Here is a 22347-nt window from a genome sequence, read left to right on the forward strand (position 1 = left end):
AACACCCACACATGGGGGGAATGGTTGTCTGTATAGGTGGAGGGTGCGTTTCTTATTCGGCCAGCAGGCTGTTCTTGGCGGCGGCTGGGGAGACCCTGAGACCCCTTGAAAAAGCTTGGAGTCTCACAGGGACCCTCGGTCGGTCCACATTTGCTCCGGTCTAATTCTGCGACCTGGCCTCTCCCCAAGGCCGGCATTACCAAGGAAACGGAGGCCCGGAAACTTACCCATGGACACACAGGAACCCACGGCAGGGGGCTAGGAACCGGCCTCACTCACCCCCTTTCGCTCTCCTGTGGCAGCTTCAGCCTGTTGGCAGTTCCACAAGTGCCTGGGCCTGGCTGGGCCCATGTGTTTGCTGTGTTGCTGCTGTCACCGCCAACTGCTCTGTCAACCGTGGGAGTGTAGGCCTGGGCTCCGGGAGCTGTTGTCCCAACTCTGATTGTGGTTCCAGACTTAGTCACATTTCTGTCCCGGGCTCTCTCACCGTCCCTGTCTCAGCCTTTGTCACAGCACTGTGGCAGCATCTGTCATAGTACCTGCCACAGCCTTTGTCACAATACCTGTCACAGCCCCTGTCACAGCCCCTGTTACAGCCTCTGTCATGGCCTCTGTCATAGCTCCTGTTAGAGTCTCTGTCATAGCCCCTATTACAGCTCCTGTCACAGCCTCAGCCCCTGTCACAATACCTGTCACAGCCCCTGTTACAGCCTCTATCACAGCCTCTGTCATAGCTCCTGTTAGAGTCTCTGTCATAGCCCCCATCACAGCTCCTGTCACAGCCACAGCTCCTATCACAGCCCCTGTCATGGCCTCTGTCACAGACTCTGTCACAACCCCTGTCACAGACTCTGTCCTAGCCCCTGTCAGAGCCTCTATCATAGATTCTGTCTCAGTTTTGTCCCAGCCCCTGTATCAGCCTGTCACAGCCTCTATCACAGTCTGTCACGGCCCTATCACAGCCTCTATCACAGACTCTGTCACAGCTCCTGTCACAGCTCCTGTCACAGTCCATCACAGCCTTTGTCGCAGCCTCTATCACAGATTCTGTCTCAGTCTTGTCACAGACCCTGTCACAGCCCCTATCACAGCCCCTGTCATAGCCCCTGTCACAGTTCCTGTCATGGCCTCTGTCACAGACTCTGTCACAGCCCCTGTCACAGGCTCTGTCCTAACCCCCATCAGAGCCTCTATCATAGATTCTGTCTCAGTTTTGCCCCAGCCCCTGTAGTAGCCTCTGTCCCAGCCCCTGTCTCAGCCTGTCACAGTCCCTATCACAGCCTCTATCACAGCCTGTCACAGTCCCATCACAACCTCTATCACAGACTCTGTCATAGCCCCTGTCACAGCCCCTGTCACAGCCCCTGTCACAGTCCCTGTCACAACCTCTAACACAGCCTATCACAGCTCCATCACAGCCTCTATCACAGCCTCTGGCACAGCCTCTGTCATAGGTTTTGTCTCAGCCTTGTCATAGACCCCTGTCACAAGCCTCTATCACAGACCCTATCATAGTGTCTGCCACAGCCCCTTCCATACACTCTGTCACAGTGTCTATCACAGCCCCTATCACAGCCTCTATCACCCTCTCCCTGACACTGCCTCTGCTCTGGACCCTGCAGGGTGGCCTGTGGGGCACGGCTCTCGTTACACAGCGGAGCTGTCTCTCTCTGGAAGGCGTCCAGCGAAAGGCTCATGTAATAGCAGGTTATCCTGATGCGCAGGGCTCGTGGGAGGGAGGCTGGGCTGTGGGGCCCGTACAAAAGACGTGCTTTGCAGGGAGCTGGAGAGCAGAGCTCTCAAACCAGCTGCCAACCCTGGCTGTGGCTCCCTGTATGCGCCCACAGGCATCTGGGGGCCAGGTCCTTGACTCTGGCAGGATGACTGAATGGTTTTGTGCCATTACTTTAATCTCTTTGACTCTACTGTGAGCTTCCAAGAGCAGGGGTTGTATCTTATTCTTTTCTTGTTCACTCACTGAAGACCTGAGTACAGGGCTGGGCTCCCAGGGCACCACCTGATGGTTGTCCCCAAAGTCCTGGCCTGTCTTAAGTCAGGTCTAGTCACTCCCCATTGCCTCCAGAGCCAGCCTACCTTTGGGTGTTCGTGCTCCCCCACCCCGACCACCAGGGCTGCCGTCCCCCAGACTGCTCAGCCACCCCGGTGCACGGGCTCCCGTTTGCCCCTCTTTTGTTCACACCGTGCCCTTTGCCCGACATAGGCCACCTCTCTGCTTCCACTTTAACAAATCACACATGCCTTCTGCAAAAGCCAATTCAAGCAAGACCATTTCCCCCTGCTCCCCTCCTCCACGTTCTTCCTCCTCCTTCCGGGCGCTCCAGCCACTTGTCCACATCACATGACCCTTGTCCCTGGCTTCTTTACAAGAGGTTCTGTCTCTGTCTTATTCTTGTCGCAGCCTGCGGTGGCTGGAGATTAGGGGCTGGATCTTCAGCATTATACAGTAGGTACTCCATAGTCGGCTCAGTAAATAAAGGGGTGAACGGTTGAACGAAAACAGGAACTATGTGAAATTGGGGGAAGAATATGTAGAGGAGTGAGGGGAGAGGACAGAGGGCAGGACAGCATGAACAAGGCTTGGCAGAAGGGAGGAGCCCAGCATTAGTAAGGGCCACCTCAGGTTTCCCCGAGGAGGGGGTGGAAACCTACCCCTCCCCCCCGCCCAGTGTTCCTCACTCTCCCCCAATCCTCCACCTTGTCCTGTTTGCCAAGCCTCTTCTGCCTCTTCCCCCTTCCCAGACCATCCTGTCTCTTCCTTTCCCTCCCTAACTCCTCCAGCGCAGGCTTGGAACCATTCCGGAGCTCCTGTCTGAACTCACTTCAGCCCTGATATATGGTGAATTCCAGACTTGGGACAGAGGAGTCTCTGGTACTTAACTTCTTGGCAGCTCAGCTCAGCCAGCACCTCGGGAGCCTCCCCCGACCCCAAGTGCCTCACTCTCCAGCCTGGCTCTGAGTCCAGGTGGCCCAGACGTCCTGGAGCCCTGGTGGGACACAGAGACACAGTCCAGGCCTGGCTGAGCTGTCAGCACATCTTTCTTCTGCCTTCCTGAGAGGAAAGGGGCATGATGTCCCTGCCAGGGTCCTGGCTGAGTCCTGGGGAGTAGCCGGGAGTGCGGGATGGGGAGAATGGAGAGATCAAGGCCTGGCCTGGGGATGAAAGGGCTTTGGGCTCTGCCAGCCTCTGGGCACTCACAGGTGGGGTCCTGCACAGAGGCAGGGGGTAGAGTAGGGGACAATGCCATAGCCCACACTCCCAGCTCCTAAAGAAACAAGACAGAGCTGGAAGAAAGCAGATGGCAAATCCAATAGGAAACTGAGCCTGTAGGGACTTTCTTTCAGTAGTGCCTTAACGTCATTGGGGGAGGGTGAGCATGTGGGCTCCCAGTAGTTTTTGCAGCCAGACTGTGAGGGTGAGAGTGTTGGGAGGAGGGGGTCAAAAGGACCCAATACCCTCCTCCTATGGAGATAGCAGACTTTCTTTTAGGGCCAGCTTAGAGCAACCATGTAGTGGTCCCGTGGGGTGGATGCTACCCTAGGTCTATCCTTTGGCAATGCCTTATTAACCCCACAGAGAATTCTGCAGGCCTCACCCCTGCCAGGCTGCTCCATTCACTGTTTCCCCCAACAGAAACATACACACACACACACACACACACACACACACACACACACACACACAGTAACCACTGTCTAGAAAATCCACTTCACTTTCCACCCCCTCCAGGAAGCCCACCTTGACCACACTCAGGAGCACCACTGCTCTGAGCTTCTGAACCACTCACTCTGACCCTTGATTACAAACTTCTGGTATGGTCTTTCACTGCTTTGACCAGACTGAGAACTGCCCCAAATAGGGCATCTCTTTGTCTTCTCAGCCTCTATCTTTTTTTTTTTTTTTTTTTTTTTATTTAGGGAAGGACGGAGAGAGCATGAGTTGGGGACAGGGGCAGAGGAAAAGAGAGAAAGAATCTTAAGCAGGCTCCACATTCAGCATAGGGTTCAATCCCACAACCCTGGGATCATGCATGACCTGAGCTGAAATGAAGAGTTGGACACTCCACCAACTGAGCCACCCAGACGCCCCATTCTCAGCCTCCATCCATTGGTGGCTGTGCTCAGGGACGAGCACCAAGTCTTGGTCAAGACTGCGTGGTTAATTTGTTCTCTCCATGCATCTACATCCAATCTGGCTGCTCCCATGTTCCTTCTCCCTTCCAGTTTTTTCATCAGGAAGCCTTGAGATGGGAAACCTGAGGGAATGTAGCAGATTCCAATATTACTTCTTGGGGGCCTCATCCCCAGTTCAGGACAACCAGCAGGAAATTTACATACCCCCAATTCCAGCCCACAGAGCAGACTTGCCTCAGAGCAGAGCAGAAGGTGCACTGGGAGGACCATATCTACCCTAAACAGAAAGATGAAGTTGCACCTGTGAATGGTGGGAGCCTTGAGCATAAGGTCAAGGGTGTGACCTCTGGGTCAATTTCTCTGATCCCACTTAGGCAAGTGCTCATCCAGAGAGAAGAAAATCTGCCTTCTGGAGAATCGGCCAAGACTTACCAGGGATGAAGAATTCAAAGAAGGCAATCCTGCATAACAAGACATCCTTTTTGTCCCAACAGCAATTTTAAAGACAAATATATGACCTAAATTGGATTCTAAAGGCTGTCTCCTCTCCATTGGCTATTGCAGGTTTTTTTTGTTTTGTTTTTAAGTTTACTTATTTATTTTGAGAGAGAGAGAGAGAGAGAGAATGCAAGCAGGGGAAGGACAGAGAGGGGGAGAGAGACAGAGAATCCCAAGCAGGTTCCTTGCTGCCAGCACATGGTCTGATGTGAGGCTCAAACCCATGAGATCATGACCTGAGCTGAAACCAAGGGTCAGACACCTAACCGACTGAGCCACCCAGGTTTTATTCACTATTCCATCATTCCGTGTTTGTTGAGAACTTACTACAAATGAGATGTCATATTCTGTGCATTCATGTCTCATTTGGTCTTCATAATAGCTTATGATGTACACATCATTAAACCCATTTCACACATGAGGAAGATTGAGGCATAAACAGGCAGTAAATGACAGAGGAGTATTTAATTCCACTGGATTTGTTTTCCAGTCTCATGCTCTATTGTTTATGGTGGGGGCTCCCAGACTTTTGGAATTCACAGACCAATAACATTTCAAAAATGATTTTTGGGAACAAACACAGAATCCCATGCCAACTTTTTATTTAGCCGAGGACATAAAAAATACCATCTCCTGGCACTATGATTTCATAAAAGGGCATTTCAACACAGAAAATGCAGCAAGGATATAATGTTAGAATAAAGACAGACTTCTAAGAAGGGCAGTTGGCAACCTTACCCTAAAATATCCTACATTGTTCTCCCTCTTTCTTTCCCTCTCTCTCTCTCTCTCTCTCGGTTAAATTTTAAGCAGGACTGGACAAAACCTTGGCATAACATGGTGTGGGAGCCACGGCCCTACCTCGGAGTCACTTCTTTAAGCAAGAACAATGCCCTTGGCCCACAAGCAAATAACCTTTCAGAATTTCTCAACCCCCTCTACCCATCTGCCCATCCAGGTTCCTGCCAAATAAGGTCTGAGGTTGATCTATAATAATCAGCTACATCCCCACCCCACTCCCAGCTGATCTTCTGAATTCAGTATCCCTTCCAGAGAAGGAAGCTCATCCCTTCTCTTAGCCCATCCCACAGCCTCTTCTCTCTTAGACCCAGATTTTTTTCTGGGTTTGCAGTCCAGGAATACCCAGGCTCCCCTATGGCCCTAGAGGAGACACATCTGTCTCCCAGAGACACTCAGTTCCCCAATGAAGCTGAGAGCCACAGGTCTCTGTCTCAGGCCAGAGGCAGGGCCTTCCCCTTCCTGGGGTCCCCAGGTCCTGTCCACTGTGTTACCAGATGAATCAGAACAGACCCCGGGCTTTCTAGGTGGCACTGGAAATGAGAAGGCATGAGACCTGGCAGGAGCAATGGGGAGAATACAGAATGCAGGGGCTCCATTCTTCACCTCCTCTCTGCTTCAACCACGCACTCAGAACGGCACCGTAGCTGCGTGAGTTCTCTGGGCAGCTGAGAAGAGCCCAACCTGTGGGGCCCTTGGCTGGGGGTCCAGCTCCACCATTTCTTGCTGTGAGACATTTGGCAATGGCAATGTCTCAGTGCTTTAGTTCCCTTACTTGCAAATGAGAGCAAGGATGTTAGTTACAGCCAGTGAAATCCTGACAATCTGATCATATTTGGCCCACAAAAATTTCATGTGGTTTAACAGATACGGACTCAACTGTAAAGGGCTGGATACCTGTCTCTTACCAAATCTGAGTCCTTTCTCCAGGGAGTCCTCCCTAGCTACCCCAAGCTCAGCGAGGTCCCCCTCCTCAAATTGCTCATCGGTTGAGGCGTGATTTAGTACACACTTCTTTCCTATCTTGAGTTTTCTCCTCTTTCCCAAGGCTGTGTCCAAGATTTCCCACAATTAGAGCCCATCAAAGCCTGGGTTTCTTCCTCTCTCCCCCACACCACCGACATGCCACAGCTGTCCTCCATTAGGGTTTTCACACAGAGGAGACAGGAGAGGCCAGCATTACCATATGCCTACTTTACCTAATGGTCATTTCTGCACCCGAGGGTGATCCTAGATGGTCCTAGATGAGTGGTACTAACCAAACTGAGGGTAGGTGAGGGGCTAGAGGGAGAGGAATCTGAGGGCCCTGACCCCTGGCCAGCCTGTGGCAGGAGTAACCCAGGAAGCATAAACCTTGGTCGTATCTTCCATCTACTTCAAGGACCCCCTTCAGTGGCATAGCTGGCTTCTAGGGTTGTTCATCCATAGCTGACATTTACTGATCTGCTCTCTGTCCCCCCCCCCACCCCCATTTTGGTGCTGAGGTCCCTGAGATGAATTGAATCTGTCCTACCTCAGGGAGCTCAGTCCTGAAGAGGACATAAACTCCACTGGGTAATCAGTGTTCAGGTGGATGGGAGATCATGGGCCATGGGGACTAAAAGGTGGGACATGGCCAAGATTTGGGTGGCCAGGAAGGGTACCTAGAGGAGGGTGCCCTTACCACAGGTCACTGGGAATCCTGTTTGGGCTGACTTCCTGAAGCTGGGGTAGGGCAGACTAGCTCCTAGTTGTATCCAGAAGCCCAAAGAAGTGAGTTAAACGGAGGTCTTCTCCCTATGGCTGGCACATCAGGGCAGGCGGGGCTCCCAGCCCGTTAAGAACACTCCTCAAGGAGACCCAAGGACATTCAAGGATTAGGCCTCCCAGCATCTGTGCAGAGAACTGTCAGCTCAGAGCTGCTCAAAAGTAGAAATGCCAGCTAGCGGTGATGACATCACTGCTAGTCATTCCCTCCCCCCATGGGAGGTCCTGTGGTTCAGTGGGTAGAGCAGAGAAGCACCTGCCAGGTGGCCTCCTCCCATCTTGCTTCCAAAATTTCTGCTCTGAATGGGGTGGGGGAGGTGGTCCCAAGTGGGCTAAGAATGAGACTAAAAAATCCTTTGAAGAAAAACTTCACGTTATTCCTCAGACAGATGGCAAGGCTAGGAGACCTTTTTGCCTCTCTCCCGTCAGTCAGACTTTGCTGAGGGTCCACTTCAGCATTAACCCAAACTCCAGCCTTCCCTGGCCAACCCCTTCCCTCTAATGCCCCATCCTCATTCACGAACTAATCTGGGATGCTGGACCTGACAGGATCTCAGTAACCCCTGAGCCATCTTGGTAGCCCCCAGGCCAAGGAGAGGGGGTGTGGCAGCCCTGCCTATGTGGATGTGGAGGGGCGGGGGTGTCAGGCTATCGTGGGGTGTGGAAGGAAAAAGAGCGATATTTCTGGCTGAGCTGGTGGGATTTGTCCATAAGCCCCGGAGACCGTACAGGGAGAGAGAGGACACACAGCTGGATGGCTTGCTGGCCTGGGGGTGGGGGTGGGGAGCAGACTCAAAAGGGGAAGCGATTGTACAGTTGCTTGGGGGTAGGGGGTAGGGTAGAGCGGGAACTCCTTCAGCGTTGGTCCATACGGGGGTGTCACGATTTGGATGGGAGAAGGTCCACAGCTAGCTCCAGAGTGCCAGGCCTCCAGAGGAGCCTGCCTATTGGCTCCCCGCTGCAGCCCCCCTGGTCTCAGAAACCCCCGTCGGAACCACATCGGAAGAGGTGTGCACGGGGATCGGACCCCCGGTCCGAGGCTGCTGCGGGCGCATTTCCTCGAAGTCTTACCTCGAAGGGCTGGGTCTCACCCGCGCGCCCGGTGTCTCCCGGAGTTTTCCCCACGCCCTCCTTGCCCGGCAGCTGCAAGCCTCCGCAGGGGAAAGACCGGCGGAGGGGGGGTGGGGGTTCGCCCCTCGCCCGTGTCGCAGGAAAACCCCGGGAGCAGCACAGAGGCGGCGCATTTCCTGGAAACCCCCTCTCCAGGCGCCTTGAGGAAAGGCCTGGGGGCTCCGCATCCAAAAGACCCGCCCGCCTCCCGGGAGCAGGGTCGGAGACTCAGCTGAGAAGCTAAACCGCCCGGGAAAGGAGAGCCTAGAGCTCGGAGAAGGAGAGATCAGGAAACCCCGTCCCCCCGCGCCCCCCCTCCACTTTCCCCCGCCCCGTCTTGGGGTGGAAATTCGCAACCCAAGCTGGAATCCTAGACTTGGGGCGCGCTCCCAGCCTTGTCCAAGGAAAGGTATTCGAGGGTGTATGATTAAGGACACCTTTCACCCCAGCCCCTAAGGTCAGGCAAGGGTCCACCCTGCGCGCCCGCGGGTCCCGCCCCCCACCCTCCGCCCCTCTCCGAGCCCCCGGCCCGCGCGCCGCTGCTCCTTTAAGAAGCCCAGGTAGGCAGGCCCGGCTGCGGGAGCCGCTCCTATGGCAACCCGCGAGCTGCGGCGGCTTCATGAATATTCCGGGGCGCGGGAGCCCAGCACTGCCGGAGGGCGCTCCGGGGGAGGCGGCCGCTGATGTAAGCCCGGCGGGCCGCTGGGCTCCGCTCGGCTGCGGCGGGAGCCCCGGGACGGGCCGGCCGGGCTCGGCCAGAGGAGGCGAGGCGAGCTCGCGAGTGGCTGGCCACAAAGCCGTGGCGGCGGGACAGACTGATAGCCCGCCGGCCCGCGGGACGCACGCCCAAGAGGCGCGCGGGTCGTGCGCTCTGCGCTCCAGAGCGGTTCTCCGAGCGCCGCGGCCGCAGCGCCGCTTCTACCCGCGCCCATTGTTCCCCGCGGGGGCGGGGCGCCTGGAGCCGGGCCGCGCGCCGCGCCCCCGAACGCGGGAGGGAGGGAGGGAGGGAGCGCAGGGTCCCCGCGCCCAGCCCGGCCCGGGAGGAGGCGCAGCGCTGCGAGCCGGGGGACCCGGAGCGGGACTGGGAGCCTCCCCGCGGCACCCAGCCTCCCCGAGCATGGGCGCCTAAGGCGGTCCGGAGCAGGCGGCGGAGAACGCGTCCCCGCTGGCGGACCGACCGGCGGGCGGACCTGGAGCGGGTCGGCGGCGCCGCACCCGCGCCCCTGCCCCGGCCGGGCCCCGGCCCCTGGCGCCATGGACAAGCTGCCGCCGTCCATGCGCAAGCGGCTCTACAGCCTTCCGCAGCAGGTGGGGGCCAAGGCGTGGATCATGGACGAGGAAGAGGACGCCGAGGAGGAGGGGGCTGGGGGCCGCCAGGACCCCAGCCGCAGGAGCATCCGGCTGCGGCCGCTGCCCTCACCCTCACCCTCGGCGGCCGCGGGCGGCACGGAGCCCCGGGGCGCGGCCCTCGGGGCGGCGGACGGCGAGGGGCCGGCCCGCGGCTCGGGCAAGTCCAGCACCAACGGCGACTGCAGGCGCTTCCGCGGGAGCCTGGCCTCGCTGGGCAGCCGGGGCGGCGGCGGCGGCTCCGGAGCAGGGGGCGGCAGCAGTCACGGGCACCTGCATGACTCCGCGGAGGAGCGGCGGCTCATCGCCGAGGGCGACGCGTCCCCCGGTGAGGACAGGACGCCCCCGGGCCTGGCGGCAGAGCCCGAGCGCCCCGGCGCCTCGGCGCAGCCCGCAGCCTCGCCGCCGCCGCCCCAGCAGCAGCCGCAGCCGGCCTCCGCCTCCTGCGAGCAGCCCTCGGTGGACACTGCTATCAAAGTGGAGGGAGGCGCGGCCGCCGGCGACCAGATCCTCCCCGAGGCCGAGGTGCGCCTGGGCCAGGCCGGCTTCATGCAGCGCCAGTTCGGGGCAATGCTCCAGCCCGGGGTCAACAAATTCTCCCTGAGGATGTTTGGCAGCCAGAAAGCCGTGGAGCGCGAGCAGGAGAGGGTGAAGTCGGCCGGATTTTGGATTATCCACCCCTACAGCGACTTCAGGTAAGGAGGCCAAGGCGATCCTATGGGTTCCCTGAAGCGGTGGCAGGCATGCTTCCTCTCTCAGCCCTGCCTCTCAGCCAGAGTTAACTTTCCTTCTTCGCGCGGGGAGCTCCGAGAGAAGTGGGGCGCCTCTAGGCACCAAGACACCCCCAGACCTCCTCCTGCACCGCGCTGGGAACTTTCTTCTCTGTTCCGGGCTCCAGTCCTCACCCTCTTGGGGTCTAGGCCACACTAGAGGCAGGCTAAAAAGGTGTTCTGAGCCTGGCCTAGCCCTGCCGGCAGCCAGGATATGGCTCTGCCACTTTAAGCCACACATCCCACCTCCCTGTTCTGGGCTGCAGAGTCAGGGTGGCCATCCTAGAGGCAGTTCCAGGTCATTCAGCCTGAAGAGCAGGGCCACGAAGAGAAACAGACCTCTTGGCAGAGGGGCCAGCTCCTTGGGTACTGACCCCAAGCATTAGGATCTCCTTCTTGTGCCTTGGGAAGCTGCAGCTGGGGAGGGAGAGCTAGGCCCCTGGAGGAGTGAGGTCACTGGGGCCTCAAGTCCAGGATAAAAGCCCACCATGCCCACCTTAACCCTGGGCCCAGACCCTCATGCCAAGTGGTGGGCCAGCAGCAGGCACCCTGGGCACCTGGCATCCAGACTGGCAGGACAGAATGACCTTGCTCATAGTGGTCAGAGAAGATGCCTGGTGTCCTGACTGACAAGCAGCTGTCCTGTAACCCCAGGCTCATCCTGTGCCCCATTGTCACCCCAGTCCAAGCTCCAGCAGCTACTAGGACTCTCATGGTTCAGTCATGGGTCCCCAAACACATGGTGTAACTGCCAGTCAGGGAAAAGGACCCTGCCCCCTCCTCCATCACCTGAGTCAGATGCCACTGACCAAGTAGATACCACTTGGAGCCTGTGGGGGTATCTGCAAAACAGGAGATTGGTGATTGCCTCTAAAGTTGAAATAAGGGATGCCCCCCTATCCCAGTCAAGATCTTAAGGTCCCCCAGTGCCCCCTCCCCCCTGAGTTTTCCTGATACATAGGACAGAAGTGAGGGTCTGAAAACATTCACCATTTAAAACTGGGTCTAATTTATTCTCTCTCTCTCTCTCTCTCTCTCTCTCTGAGCCCTGCCCCCTATTTAGCTTCCTTCCCTGCCTACCCTGCTTGCCTGCCAATATAAATGAGCATTTTGCCAACCCAGAGCCCTCTTTGCAAACTCCAGGGAAGCCAGGTTTGTAATGAGAGCAAAGCCATTTTCCATCCAATGAGAGAGATTTCTCGTGCTGGGAGTGACCAGTCAGGCAACACTCGATGGCTTAAAATAGTGGTGAACAGAGCCCCCCCGCCTTTCTTTTTTTGAGGGACTGTTCTTCCTAACCCTAATACCCAAGGTTCCCATTCTAGAGGGTGTGGGAGGCCAGAGGACAGGCTAAACAGACAGGCATAGTCTTCAAGTTGAGTGAACAGAGACCATCAGGAACTGTAGCTGGTTCCCAGGGCCAGGTTCCTAAGTGTGGCCTTCCCTCTGCTCAGTACTGGGACTGAAGGATCCCAGCCTGAGCTAGGGAGGAGCGGGTAGGGGTTGTATTTCCTGCACCCTCTGGTTGTCCTGGGTTTCTGCTCCTCCCTCTGAACTTCTGGGAGGTGGTAGCAGGTGGGCTGTGCCAATATCAACCGCTTGAGATTGTTGAGGGGCCTTCCCTCCCCTTGTTCATTTCCTCGCTGTCTTCCGTGTCTGAGAGTCTCTGTTCAAGGTTCTCATCACCTGGGATGTGGGAGTGCAAGGGGGAAGCCCCAGGCGTGCCTGACCTCTGTAGAACATAGGCTTTGATTGAGCACCTTCTGGAAACTGGACCTTCCTTACCCTGGATGGTGAAGAGCTGGGTTGTTTGCATCAATGGGAAGTTCCCCGCCGCCTTCCTGATCTTACTCTGCCCATCTTGGAATGTTCTGTCTGCAGTCCCCCTACTGCAGAATCTCTCACTAACTGCAGGCTGCCCAGGACATGGCGGAGCAGGGGTGGTGGGGGTGGGGGTAGGGAAGGGTGGATGCTGCACGATTGATAAATGGGCGACAGGATAAGGGTCAGACTGGGCTTTGAATCTGGGTTTGTGCAACAAGCAACAGGGACCGGTAGCCGGAAGCACACATCTCTGTGCGCAGCCTTGTAGCTGTCTGGGGCTGGGTGGAGTGTAAGAAAAGAAATCCAAGAAAGACCGTCTCTGTGCATCTGGAGGAGCCGTGGTCATACCTCTAGGCCAAAATAGCTGGTCTCATCTACACAAGGTCAAAGAGGCAAGGGCCTGGCTAAGTTTTCTGAGCTTAGGAAACCCACCAAACTAGTGTCACCCCCACCCTCAGCACCCTAAGCCTCAGTCCTTTGAGTTTCAGCCACTGGCTTTGCTTGGGCTTCTATATAGAGCCAATCCCCACTGCCTAGCTCAGCCTTCACAAGAGCTTCTGCAAGCATTGCTCAGGCCAGTTGAGGATTTATTCATCATTTTGACGGGCAGGAAGCATTGATCCAGCAGAATTGGTTTAATAAAGAATCGCCAGCAAACCATGATAGATTGAGTTTGTGGTTTGGAGTTCAGGGCTCACTGTCATGGGCTGCTTCCGGCATCTCCCATTCCTGGGGGAGGAAGGTTGGGTGCCTCTTCCAAGGGCTGGAGTAGACTGTGCTCTGAGGGACCTGCAGAACCCGGGCCATGATTAACACTCGGCTTTTCTTGGCTTCCTGTGATTTTCTTTACCATGACCCCAGCTACTCCATGGCTCCTCCAGGTTCTGTGGGTTTGTCTGGCCTCCCCTTCCCCAGTCGCCTTTTGAGACTGCTAATTAAGGTTTTGTTGGACTCTTGGATCCTGGATGGGTCCTCCCTTCCATGTGAGCCATGTCCTGGGACCCGGGCTTGGCAGTGCAAACCCGAAACAAATAAAACAGTGTGTTTTCAAAGAGAGAGGAAAGGAGTGGTGACCCAGAAGCCTGTTGGGCTTTTAAGTGTCAGGCCCAGGGGGGGTCTGCCTGGGGGTGTGTACGCCTAGGTGTCTGTCTGTGCAGATGTCTTGGGGCTGTGTGGGTAGACATGTGGGCTGGCGCAGAAGTCCCTCTGTGGGGTGTCTGTTCTGGAGCTACTCCTGTGCCCCAAACTCCAGTTTGGCCTTGAGAGTGGAGAAGCTCGGCTCTTGTCAGCCCTCTGCCCTTCCCTCTTCTAGCCTGAGCCTTCTGAGGCTGTGAGGAAGGGAAAAGTAAGGAAGGGAAGGGCCCTAAAAGGTCCTTTCCTTGGAGCAGAAACAGCTGGGCTCTGAAGTCATGGAACCTGGGCCAGTGCCCTGATAAGTCCCAAAGGTGGCCTCAGACTGAATTCTTGTGCTGGTCCCTGGCCCCAGGCACTGCCATTGCCCACCTCCTATCACCTGCCCAGCCCTGTCTGCTATGGGGCCCTGCTTGGGTTGTGAGCTTTTTCTGAGCCTCAGTTTTCCCACCTAGAGAAATGGGAATCTTGTTGCTCGTGTCAGACAGGACTCGTACAACTGTGATCACCCTTTCGACGTAAGCAGCTCCAGTGTGCTGTCAGAGCCCAGTGATGCTGCTTTGAGCCACGCTGCCCCCGCTCTCACTGCCTCCTTCCCTCAGTCCTGAGTGGACCAGATGGGCCTCTATCCTTGGCTCAGACCAGTGGTTCTGAACCTATGTCAGAGACCTAAGTGAGAACCTGCTGGAAACTATAGGGTCTCTACTGAGAAAAAGGCACATGTATCCAGACACAATATGACGCTCAATTTCTGGGGTCTGTGGACTCCCTAACTTGAAAACCATGTAGGTTGTGAACCCCACTCTATCTAGACCATTCCAGAAAGAGTCCTGGTCTGGCAGGGGCAAGTGCCAGCCTCTTAGAGCTAGCCTTCCCTGGGGCCCTCTGTAGCCTGAGGCCTGGGCCTCCCACTGCTGGCGGGATGGAAATGAAAATGGAGCAGAGTCAGATGCCTGAAGGAGGCACTCTGGGGACTAGTTACTTTTCTGTTTCCTCAGTCCCACGCCCATCCCTCTCCTCTCCAACCCTGGGCAGGACTATTTGCATAGGAGGTGGTGAGGAGGAAGGAGGGAGCGGCCTGGCCCTGGGTAGGATGGGGGTGGGGGTTCTGGGGTCCCTCCTGGGTGGGCCTTGCTGGAGGCCATTGCGCAAGAATGCTGCTCCTGCTAACGGGACCATAGGAATATAGGTGTTCCCTCCATGTGTTGTAGGGTAGAGAGCCAGGCCGAAAAGAGCTGCAGGCCTTGCGGCGCCAGGGGAGGGGGAAGGGCGCCTTGGTGCAGAGGGGAATTCCAAGGTGAGCTGCCTGGGCGGTGCTGTCAGCTGGCACCGTGGGCAGCGGGATTCTCCAGGGATGAGGACGTGTTCGACCTGATGAGGCTGGGCTGGTGGCAAAAGCCAGCACCCAGCTCGGGGCTGAGGTGCTCCCCGGATGCGAGGTGCGCAGAAGGCCCATGGGGCCAGGCCCCTTGCACCGTCTGGGCGGGGAGGGCTGGGCTCCAGGTTCTCCCCTTGCAAGACTTCAGTCCGTGGGCTGACTACCATGTGATGAGGCTGGGGGCTGCTCCCCTGCCCAGCCCTGCCCCTGCTTGTTCCCTTAGCTTCTGTGAGCTGTGACGCTTTGGGCTGTCAGGTGGCCTGCCTCACACAGGGCTGGGATGTCTGCCTGCCTGTCTGCTTGTCCCTCTGCCCTCCTCTCCCACGCTGTAGGGCCCCTGGGTCTTCTGGGATGTCCTCTCAGGCCGCCACGGCCACCATCATCCGTCTGTCCCTGCCTGACACACCCCCGGGCATTTGGATGGAGCTCTGTGTTTGTTCCAATGCAGTGTTTCTCACATCGCCATGGCATCCAGCTCACCTGGGCATCTTATTAAACTATAGATTCGGACTCATTAGGTCAGAAATAGGGTGGGGTCTGACATTCTGTGTTTCTGATAAGTGCTCAGGTGATGCTATGCTGCTGGTGCCCAGCCCAGAGCCAAGCTTGTAGGACCGGGGTTCAGATTGGGTGTATATTCTATGCTCGTCCCACGCTCCCTGACTGAGTTCCCTGAGGGCAGAGACTCTGTCTTCTCCAGTTGGCCTCTAGCACTGAGCACAGCAGGGTGAATTCTGTGAACTGGGTTGAGCAGCCCTCCGCCACAGAGGTCAGCCGCAAGCCTGGGAGAGCTGGATTCACAGACCCGCCTCCCCGCCTGCACTGCGGCTTGGACCCTGCTGGCCCTGGATGCTGGTTGTTGGGATGGGAGGAACAGGGGCAGGCCAGGTGGTCAGAGGACCCTTATGAATCCATCCTGTCCCCTTGCCTGGGTGCCTTCTCTCCCATTCAAAGGCCAGAGGAACAGGCCCGGCTGGAGGAGCAGGGACAGGGAGTGCAGTGACTGCTGTGCTGCAGGGAGGTTTCTGGGAAGGGACAGATGTCAGTGAGAGAGTCCAGAGGTGTCAGGGTAAGAGGGTCAGTGTGAGATGTCTCTGGCAGTGGCTGCCCGGGAAGAGAAAGAGACATCCAGTAACAGCGGCTGCCTTGGTGCCTTGAGATTGTGGTGGAGGGGCCTTGTCTGAATCTTAATGCCCCGTCCACTGCCCCACGCCATGCCTAGCAGCCTCCCTGGTGGGTGGGACTTGTCACTTCTCTCTGCCCCCTCCCACCCTGGCAGGCACAAGTCTACATACTGATGACAGAGCTGGCAGTGTCCTCACAGCCCGAGCGGCCCCTGTCACAACACTGGCCATCATGGGGGAATTCACCCAGAGTAGAAGGTGCAGCCCCAGTCGCTCTGGCGGGGAGGAGGGGCTTGTCGTTCAACCAAGGAGGCGGCCAGCTCCAGCACATACACCCCTTGGCTCAAGGGCTCTGACAAAGCTGCCACTGCCAGTTGCTAATTAATAGAAGGGCTACTAAGGCCGGCCAGGCGGTCCTGCTTGGGCCCAGGGGATGTTGAAGAATCCACGTTCGTCAGCCAGAGCAGGCCATGGGGAGGGCAGGGGCATTGCCTTGGCTTTGGAGAGGATGTTCTCTGCCAGGCAGGCTTTACTGGGAAAGCATTGCCAGGGCCCTGGAGATCTGTGATCCCAAAGCCTAGGAGGCCACTCAAAGACACTCTTAATCATCGGCACCTGTCCAGAATTGGGGAGGAAGCAGCACAAAGAGGTGGAGAGTACCCCGTCACCAAAGGTACTCAAGATGTGACAGCAGTACTTAGACGAGAAGTTGCTAAGCAGCATCCCAGGGACCAAATACAGCGCCCAGATGTGTTCTGTTTGGGCATCATGGTGTGTCATAACAACTCAGAGACAGTGTTTTAAAATGGAAAGATGTAACATAAAAATTTGGCTTTCGGGCTTCTGAACAGAAGAGAGCTCTGGAGAGCTCTGGCAGTTCTGGCCCCACGTCCCACACCATAGCAGGCAGCTGGAGCAGACAAGAGGCTGCCCCCTTTAGTGTGACTTTTGCTCTTCAGTTGCCCACTGTCCCTAAGGTCCCAGTCGTGTCATTTATGCACGTTTAGCTACCTGACCCCTGTAGGCTTCTGAGTTTACAACCCTAGATTCAAACCAACTAAAGCCAGGTGGATTCACAGATCAATAGCTACCATTTGTGAACTATCTGTACCATGTACCAAACTGTTAGAAGCTTTTATGTCTCATATTTTATTTACTCTTCACAGTGGCCTGAACAATAGGTTCTATTACCCCCAGTTTCCAGATAAAGAAACTGAGTCTCCTTCCTTCCTTTCTTCCTTCTTTCCTTCTTTCCTTTCTTCCTTCCTCCCTTCCTTCCTTTCTTCCTTCTTTCCTTCCTTCCTTCCTCCCTCCTTCCCTCCCTCCCTTCCTTCCTCCCTCCCTCCCTTCCTTTCTTCCTTCTTTCCTTCCTTCCTTTCTTCCTTCCTCCCTTCCTTCCTTTCTTCCTTCTTTCCTTCTTTCCTTTCTTCCTTCCTCCCTCCCTTCCTTCTTTTCCTCCTTCTTTCCTTCCTTCCTTCCTCCCTCTTTGTCTCCTTCTTCTTCTCTTTTTGTTAGCTTTAAAAAGCTGGACTACAAAAGTAGTTCAAGAAAACATTCTCCTGAGAATAAAAACAGGAGACAATGTTTGACCACACATTATCGGTGAAGAGGGGCTGTAGGAGATGGGGCTGCGCTGGCATGGGAAATTTAACAGGCCTCAGAATACCAGATCTGGACAGGCCTTAGCAAGCTCCTGGTCGAAAGCCTTTATTTTATAAAAGGGGAGCAGAGAGGTGCCTTGGTGGCTCAGTCGGATGAGCATCCGACTCTTGACTGCGGCTTAGGTGAGGATCCCAGGGTCGTGGGGTAGAGCCCTGAGTCGGCCTACGCACTGAGTGTGGAGGGTGCTTAGGATTCTCTCTCTCTCTTTCCTGCTGCCCCCTCCCCCGCTCACGCATTCTGTCTCTAATAATATGAAAAACTTAAAATAAAAGGGGAGCAGAGGACTAGAGAGGGGAAGCCACTGGCCCAGGGTCACAGAATAAATCCACGTCAGAGATGAAACCAGAACCCAAGTGGGTTATGTAACATCTGGCTGCAAAGATCATAAAGTTCCACAGTCCACCCCTAGACCCCAGCCAGAGGTCCTGAATGGTCTTCTCACTGGAGCTTTTTCTGCTTGCCCCAGCTCCATGCCTGAATTTTGAGATCATGGGTATTTTCAGAGTCCCTTTTTAATTTAAGCTTATCCAGTGAGAAGGGAGTCTTTCCATATCAGCAACTTCAGACTGAGACATGCTTGCCCTGACTCCCCACGCTGGGGCTGCTCCGCCCCTGGGGATGCTGGACCAGGATCCTGACTGGTGTGGAGGCCGTTGGGATTTTGGCACCATAGCCAGATGCTGTTGATGCACCTTTCTTCAATAGGGGCGATTAGGGTTCCTAGGGGAAGGGGACGAGTGGTCAGTGGCATCTGTGTTCTCTCCACCAGAGAAATAGGTGGTCACGTGGTCTGTTCCTCACATCCTCCAGAGAAGTGAGGAAGCGGAGTCCTGGTTTAGGACTCAGTGTGTGTCCAGGGTGGAGGTTCTGAGGCCACGGTCTGGGCCCACGCTGTGACCAGGCTCAGGGCTCAGCCTGAGACCAAGATAAGGCCTTGGTCTGAGGTCAGGAACTGGAGCCCTCCAACAGAGTCCCAGAACCAACGCCAGTACCTTGCTGAGGCGTCCAGGGCTTGGGCAAGGTGGGAGTGTGGCCCAGCCCACCTTGTGCCCTTCCCCTTTCTCAGGCTCCCCGAGCGCCTACACCCCTTAGCATCTGAGCCAGCTGCCTCCGGTCCTCTCTGGGAGGTAAAGTACAAATTATAAATAAACAACAGTGCCACTGCTGCCGACGCCGGAGCCACCAAATCTCACACGTGACGGCTCCCCGCCCCACTCTGCTCCTGCATTGTTTGGGGCCGGTGTCTGTCTTCCCAGCCAGGCAGCCGGCTCGGGGCTCCAGCACAGCCGTGCTCGGGGCTGGGCAGAGGCGTGTGGCGGCTTGACGGAGGGGCTCCCGACGGGCCACCACACTCCCCGCTCCACAAACTGTGGAGCCAGCAGCGGGGCCTCCGGGTCTGCTCACGGCAGCTGTGGGGGCCTGATAATTGGCTGCTGATGATTTTGTGTCTGTCTAAGCATTTATCTGTGTGGGTGGACGTGTTATGTCTACGTGAAGAGGCTTTCAGACATTAATGCATAACATGGGGCTGGCTAATACGCTGTCTTCTGGGCCTGGTGGGGGGCAAGCTTAAGGTGGAGGGGGATGGGGGGGGGTCACGCCCCCTCAGAGACCAGATGCTCCATCCCAAGACCGCTTTCACCCACTATGGTGGATGGGGGTCACTACCTACCTGGCAAAGAAGAGAACAGGATTTCAGCGCCTCTTAGGGTAGATCACTATGGATTGATGGTCAGGGAAGGCTTCCTGGAGGAAGCAGATCTGAGCTGATTTGAAGGAAAGAGAGAACCATTCAGCACACTTTCTTGTAAGTAGGTTTCTGGGAGATGGAGCTAAGGGGCTGGGGTGGGTGTTGGCAAGCACTAAGAGCAGGTCACTCAAAATCTGCCTTTTTTTTTTTAAGATTTATTTATTTATTAGAGAGGAGGGAGAGAGTGCGAGTGAGCAAAGGGCAGAGAGAGAGGGAGCGAGAGAGAATCCCACACAGGCTCTGCACTGTCAGTGCCTAGCCCCAAGCGCGGCTCGAGCTCACCAGATGTGGGCCTCGAACTCACGAACTGCGAGATCATAACCTGAGCCCAAGTTGCCACCCAGGCGCCCCCAAATCTGCCTTTTCGGACCTGTACTCATTAAGCTCTGCCCTTCACCCTTCAGGACTGTGACCCCACTGCCCTGGGTCTTGCCCCTGATGCTGAGTATGTGTGCATATGTTTGCACGCGTATGTGCGTCCCTCTGGACCGTCTGGGTTCTTGTGGCCCAGGCGGCTCTCCTGGCCCCAGCTGCACAACCTCTGAGAAGACCCTGTTTCCCTGCTGTACTCAGCCTGGAAGGCAGGTGTTGCCACCGCATTAATGTCACTGAGCGTGTGGCCTGGAGCCCAGAAGTAATTACCCTGCAGTTCCCTGTTGCAAGCTGGAGCAGCCCCTGTCAATGATTAACGTGTGTCCCCGGCCACTCATCGCCAAAGGCAGCCAGGGGTTTCTCCCACCTATATAGTCTGTCAGAGGATATGAGGTGCTTGTTCTTTTCTGCAGGGACAGGAAAGACAAGCCTACAGGGCCACCAGCACCTTTTAGAAGAAACATGGTCTAGCCGGGAAGACTCCACAGCTAGGGCCTGTGTGTGCAGCATTGGGGCTGGCCCACCCTGGAGCCCCCAGATCCTCTCATCCTGAGCTTTCCCGACTTATAACTGCCCACCCCTTCCACGCCGAGTTTGGCCTCCTGACCCCCTTCCTGTTCCACTGTATGACCTCAGCAAAGTCCTTTCCTGTCTCAGTGTCCAGGGTCAGGCCTCCGTCTGAGGCTGAGAAGAGAGCAAAGCTAATTGCCCAAATAGGTATTGAACCCGTAATCCTGACCCCATTAGTACAAATTGAGCCAGCAGGGCAGGGACAGCACAGCTGATGAGTAGAGCTGATGAGAACCTCCCTCCCGCTTTCTGGAGACTCCGCCGAGGCCTATCGGGGCCTGATCCTGGAGTTGTGCAGCCCCTGGCTCCTGGGGACGTGGGAATTCCTTACACACGGGGCTCTTTCTGCAGAGGCTCTGCTAGCCCTCAGTGCTGGGGGCCAGGCCGGAGGCTCCCTAGTATGTTGTGTGGCATCCGTGTGGTCTGCTGAGCTCCGCCATTAGACCATGGCCCCTGTGGGAGTGGAGAGCAGGCTTTCTTGTTCCCTAGGCAAACCCCACACCCCTCTCCTCCAGCCATCTCTCCTGGGGGCCAGTCTTCCCCTCCTAGAAGCTCAGACCTGGCCTCGGAGGAGTTTAGATGTGAGGATCCGTGGAGAGCACAGGTCGTAGTAGACAGCTGTGACTGGAGGGGTCCTCGGGGCAGGCCAGCAGCACCTTCGGCTTTGGAACTGGCAGGGGAAGGAGATGCGACAAGCTGTTCATCCTGTCCCAGAGGCTCTGAGGAGTCCTCATCCCTCTGTGTTGCTCCACAGCTTCTGGGGACAAGCCGAGCCCCCCACTTCAGACCTTCCCCCCATCATAAGAGACCAGTGAATACTCTGTTCTGCCCCGTCCAGCTGTGAGGACTGAGCCGAGGCCTCACCTCCCTGCGCCTGCCTTTCCTCATCTGAAAATGCTTCCAGAGAGGGGTTGGGTTTTCTCAAGACCCCAGAGCTGAAATCGGCAGGCTGCAGAGACCCCTGGGAGCTGTATGCAATTACGGATGCCTGGGCCTCCCTGTGTGGGGCCGGTGTGGGTAGAATTGTGGGGAGCACCCAGATGATTCTACTTCTGTCACTTTAGGAGCCAGTGAGCTGGGCACCCCTAAGGCCCTCTCCGCGCAAGCAGTCTGCAGCTCTCTGAGTACACTTCGTCTGCCTTAGCCCTCCGGTGCTCCCCAGAGCCTGGGGGTGAAATGCCTGCTCCCCAGCCCGCCATCTGAGCCCATTTATGATAGGCCCCTCTCCGGGGAGTCGTTACCTTTTCTTCTGTTAGCAATCAGAATCGTAAAACCCGGAGGCTGGCGGGACCCCAGGGAACATGGCCCTCACTCTGTGTCCTTGTCACACTGTGTTTTCCTAGATGGAAGGCAGCGGAGTCCCATCTGGCTCATGTTCTCAAGAGCCCAGGTGCCTCCAGGGAACCCCCATCCCAGTGAGAAGGGGGCCATGTAGACCCTCCCAGAGTCAATATTTAGCTACTTTCTGTGGGGCAGCCCTCCCGTGGCGTCCTTGTCCTTGTTAGCTTCATCTGTCACCGGAGCACCACTTCTGCCCTGAATCCATCTCATTTCCCCCTTCACACTGGCGCTCCCTCGCTCAGGAGCAGGTGAGCGCCCCTACCTGAGTTCCCCCGAGGTTGAGTTCACGTGCTACTCCACAGCAGTACGCTATTTTTGTTCCATTCTCCTGAGAGGGGACAGCTGTGCTTGAGCCTTCTTTGTTTCCTGTCAGCTGGGCGGGTAAGTTCTCCAACTGCTAGTTCCCTCCCCATTTTTCCCCAAATGGTCTTGTGAGCTGGGTGAAGCTCAGAGAGGTTAGGCCGCTAGCCTGAAGGCACACAGCATCGTGGCAGCTCAGAGCACTAGAGCGTAGATGACCCCTGCTGTACACATGTGTGTGTCTATGTGTGCTTCCTCTTACATTAGCGTATCTGTGCATGCACAGACTGAGGGTCTCCAGAGGAAGTGTGAGCCCATCGGAGGAGCGATGGGCTGATATCTTGGTATTCCTTATGGCGGGGCCCGTGCTCAGTTGTGCCTTTGAGGAGGTGCAGCCACAATCCCTTGCCTGGAGGAACTTTCTTCCTCTGCAAACTTCATGGCTTCTCAGTCTGGCCTTCGGGTGGCCCCCAT

General features: G+C 56.4%; 1 protein-coding gene across 1 annotated transcript in view; it reads left to right on the forward strand.

The window, feature by feature from the left end:
* The first annotated feature begins 9358 nt into the window (after positions 1 to 9358).
* Positions 9359 to 22347, forward strand: part of HCN4 (hyperpolarization activated cyclic nucleotide gated potassium channel 4) — a 43932-nt gene continuing 30943 nt past the window's right edge. The window contains exon 1 of the mRNA XM_019441523.2: positions 9359 to 10346. Coding sequence (XP_019297068.2) covers positions 9559 to 10346 — 788 coding nt within the window. The 5' untranslated portion in view covers positions 9359 to 9558. The remainder of the gene's footprint in view (positions 10347 to 22347) is intronic.

This window comes from Panthera pardus, unplaced genomic scaffold (genome assembly GCF_024362965.1).
Source record: "Panthera pardus isolate Hobbes unplaced genomic scaffold, ASM2436296v1 HiC_scaffold_24, whole genome shotgun sequence".
NCBI classification, from domain to species: domain Eukaryota; kingdom Metazoa; phylum Chordata; class Mammalia; order Carnivora; family Felidae; genus Panthera; species Panthera pardus.